The sequence below is a fragment of the Charadrius vociferus genome, unplaced genomic scaffold, assembly GCF_000708025.1.
Source record: "Charadrius vociferus isolate BGI_N301 unplaced genomic scaffold, ASM70802v2 scaffold281, whole genome shotgun sequence".
NCBI lineage: Eukaryota > Metazoa > Chordata > Aves > Charadriiformes > Charadriidae > Charadrius > Charadrius vociferus.
In genome coordinates, this window is record NW_009646633.1 from 5,295 (window position 1) to 8,756 (window position 3,462).

Below are 3,462 nucleotides of genomic sequence, written 5' to 3' on the forward strand. Positions count from 1 at the left end.
TAACATTTCCCCATGTAAAATGCCCAGATTTATCAGCACACTGCGAAAAATGGCAGAATACTGATTTACAGAGGTTTTCAGTCAAACCTCTTTGCCCAGTACATGCCGGACCAGGCATTCCCATGTTGTATCTTGGAGCTAAATTCGACTTACTGGCAGCTTCCAAGGACAACATATTTGCTCTAAGCACCCTTGAGTGTCACCACTGGAAGGCATGAAGTTTTCAGGGTCTATTTGTTGGTTTTTTTTCCCAGGTTCCAGCCAGCAGCCGGGTTGATGGAGAGGATTCAAGCTATAGCTCAGAACGTCTCAGACATCGCAATAAAAGTAGATCAGATTCTCCGGAACAGCCTCCTGAATGGGAAAGGTGAGTGTTCCCGGGGGTCCCCATGCTCCAAACCTCCTGCATCTTGTGCACTTGCAACAGGGAGATCATGCCAAGCTCACCATGAAAAATTTGGTAAAAATCCAGGGGAATGGCTGCTGATCTGAGGTTACCCAACTCACTCCTGTCTGGACTAAGTAGGACACCTGAAGCTCTTCAGCAGATCTCCTAGGGCTGTTGTGTCCAACTCTGTGTGGATGCAGCATGTGGCCACACCATCTCTTTGAGGGAGAGGAGGTTCTGAGTGTGGTCTGAGACTTCTCAGGTGTTTCTAGGACCCTTACCTTGCTATTATAGCGAGGAAGGCTGTAAAAGGAGGATGCACAGGGAATCACCTTCTGTGGTCTCTGACAGCAGTAATGTTCTCCTAAAAGCGTTGCCTCACTTGGCCCAGGAGGACTCAGGAGCAGGGAAGATCAGTGCAGAGGAGCAAGACCTGGGAAACTCATGCCTGCAAAGGGGAGGAACGGTGACAAATCCGAATTGCTGTCAGCAATAAATGCCACAGAATTAAATGCACAATTAAAGACAAGGGGCAGTGCCAGCGCGAACACCTGGATAGAAAAATGTGGTGGTTTGGATCCAAAGCCCAGGAGCTGGGATCCAGCGCCAGGAGAGACGTTCCCATCCCACCTCGGCAGTGTTGGGAGGGCAGCTGGGCTCTCCAGATGTTTCTCCACATGGCTGCTTCTTTCCCAAGGTTTGGGCTGGCATCATCAAGTAGAAGATGCTTCTGTTGCCTCTTCCACCTCATGCTTTTTCAATATAGGCAAAGGAGGGCTTATAGGAACAGTGGTGTCTTTTATTAACCCAACCACAGAGGAGAAAAAAGATCCTATTACCGTTTTTAGCCACTTTTGTGCTTTATTCTGGGGTAAGCCCCAGGGGTTGAGTCTTCTCTCAACAGCTCAGCAGGACAATTTTTATTGCAAGTTTACAGCGTAAAGGCTGTCAAGTGCTTCCTAAAGACTGCAGCCTGCGTATGGATGGTTAACAGGAGCGGGAATAGGTGGGACCAGGGGTCTGGACCAGGCTGAGAGCAGCAGGGAGGCGCTATAAAGAGACCTGGTGGGATTTAGGAAGGGGGAACGTGCTTTTGACATTGAAGCACAGCTGAGGAGTTTCCTCTGTTTCCACCCTGACCTGGCTGGGGGAAGAGGCTCCACATCTTGGTGTCCTGCTCCATCAAGTGGGATGGGGCTGTCTGCTGGCCTGGCTGCAGTGCCGATGAACATGCTTGGGGGCTGGCAGTCCCGTCCCGTCCCATCCCATCCCATCTCATCTGCTCCACCGGTGTGTCTCAACTTTCCCCATGCCCAAATTGTCTTTCTGCAGTGCTGGAAGGCAGGAGGGACCAGTGCGAGGTGCCCAGGGACCCCAAGTACCCTGACTGTGCTGGCAAAGTGGAGGTGAGTTGGGGTACCCTGTCTGGGAGAGGGTCTCAACCTGGGGTGGGAGTTGCTGGGAAAGGCACAGAGCAATGATGCCGGGGGTTAAACTGGGGAGCGCAGTGCAGAGGGGGATGCTTTCCAGAATAAAACTGTTTGCTTTTTAAATGGGAAAGGTGCAGCCCATTGCAGAAGAAGGAGCAGAGCCAAAAATGTGGAAAGCAGAGCTGTGCTGTGAAGAGAAAACACAATGGAGGTGTCCAACCTCTTCTGGGAGCCTTTGCTATACAAATGTAACTGTTTTCCCCCAATAATAAGGCATAAAGCTTCGGTTTTAGTCATACGAAGCACTGAAGCAGTGGTACCCAGAGGTGTGCAGGCAGCAGCAGAATCAGCTCTGTGAGGCCACCTCTGCCTGCAGCCCTCCCCGCCTGTAGTCTCGGTGTTTGATGACAGAAGCGCGGTGAGGAGAAAGCTCTGTCATATCGTCTCTAAATATCTGGAGTGTTAGCTGGTGTCTGGGGAATAATCTCAGCATTGCACAGAAGAGCATCTTGTTAAGGTGGCCAGGACCTCCATCTCAAATAGGATGTCCTGCCTGACCCAACCCGCTCTTTACACCTGAATGCAGCCTGGCATTTGGCCCAGAGCGTGATTGCTTTGTCAGAGAGCATATTTACATGAACTAATTAAAAGCATCTCCCTCTTCCCTCCCCTTCCCAGCCTCCTGCTTCAAGCTCAGGCTTCTGCAGGGCCGAGTCTCCCTGTAAAGATGTTGAAGGGTATATTAAAATGATACTGGGGGTTGTAGTTTCCTCTTCCCCTGATGGTAGGCATCCTTTACTTCCACGATTTGAGTAAATTCGGAATGTAATTTAATTGTGGAAGGCTGCAATTTGATCTCCTGTACGGGTGATTGCGGCGTTTTACATATTGGGCGCAGTGACCTGTCTCCCAAGTAGATTTGTTTTTATAGTTGAATCGGGAAGAGGCTGGCAAGAGCCCTTGGAGCGGGGAGGGGGGGAATGATAAATCGATGCTGCGGTCGCTGGTTATTCTCCTTCACGTGAAATCATCCTCGGGGACCGCTGGTGGATCTGTCCCCTTGCCCCGCTGCGCCTGGGGTGGTGAGATCAGCAGCTCAGCTCGCTCCCTGGCAAAGCTAACGAGAAGAAAACCCTGAGGTGTATCATCTCCTAATGACTGTGCCCCCCCAGGGATGGCACATATTGGCACTGGGACCCGTGCTTAGAAACCCAGGCCCCCCACCCAGCAAACCCTTCTGGCTCTTCCTCTGCCCCATGTGCCCTGGAGGCACCAGGCAGGTGAACATCAGCACTGCTGCTGGGTGCACGCTGGTTTGCAGCCCTTCGTGTCCCCCCTGCCCTCCATTTGTAGTTCCCAGCAAGAGAAAAGTGATGGAGAATAGAGGTTGCCCATAGCAGGGCCAGCTCACGGGGCTGCCGCATCCCCTCCTGGCCGGAGGATGAGCCCCACGTGTTTCTGTGCCCCCTCGCAGTGGATGAGAGCCAGATGGACCTCCGACCCTTGCTATGCGTTTTTTGGCGTGGACGGCACCGAGTGCTCGTTCCTCATCTACCTCAGCGAAGTCGAGTGGTTCTGCCCTCCCCTGCCCTGGAGAAACCGGACGGCGGCTTTGCCCTCCCCCCCGCCTCTGCCCCGGGGGCA

The 3,462-nt window shown here is 52.6% G+C and overlaps 1 protein-coding gene across 1 annotated transcript in view; it reads left to right on the forward strand.

Moving 5' to 3' along the window:
- Positions 1-254: 254 nt before the first annotated feature.
- The window catches only part of MGAT5B (mannosyl (alpha-1,6-)-glycoprotein beta-1,6-N-acetyl-glucosaminyltransferase, isozyme B), a gene marked incomplete at its 5' end in the record, with an annotated part of 33,677 nt that continues 30,469 nt past the window's right edge, over positions 255-3,462 (forward strand). The window contains 3 exons of the mRNA XM_009888829.1: positions 255-367; positions 1,721-1,794; positions 3,293-3,461. Of these exons, the coding sequence (XP_009887131.1) occupies positions 255-367; positions 1,721-1,794; positions 3,293-3,461 (356 nt within the window). The remainder of the gene's footprint in view (positions 368-1,720; positions 1,795-3,292; position 3,462) is intronic.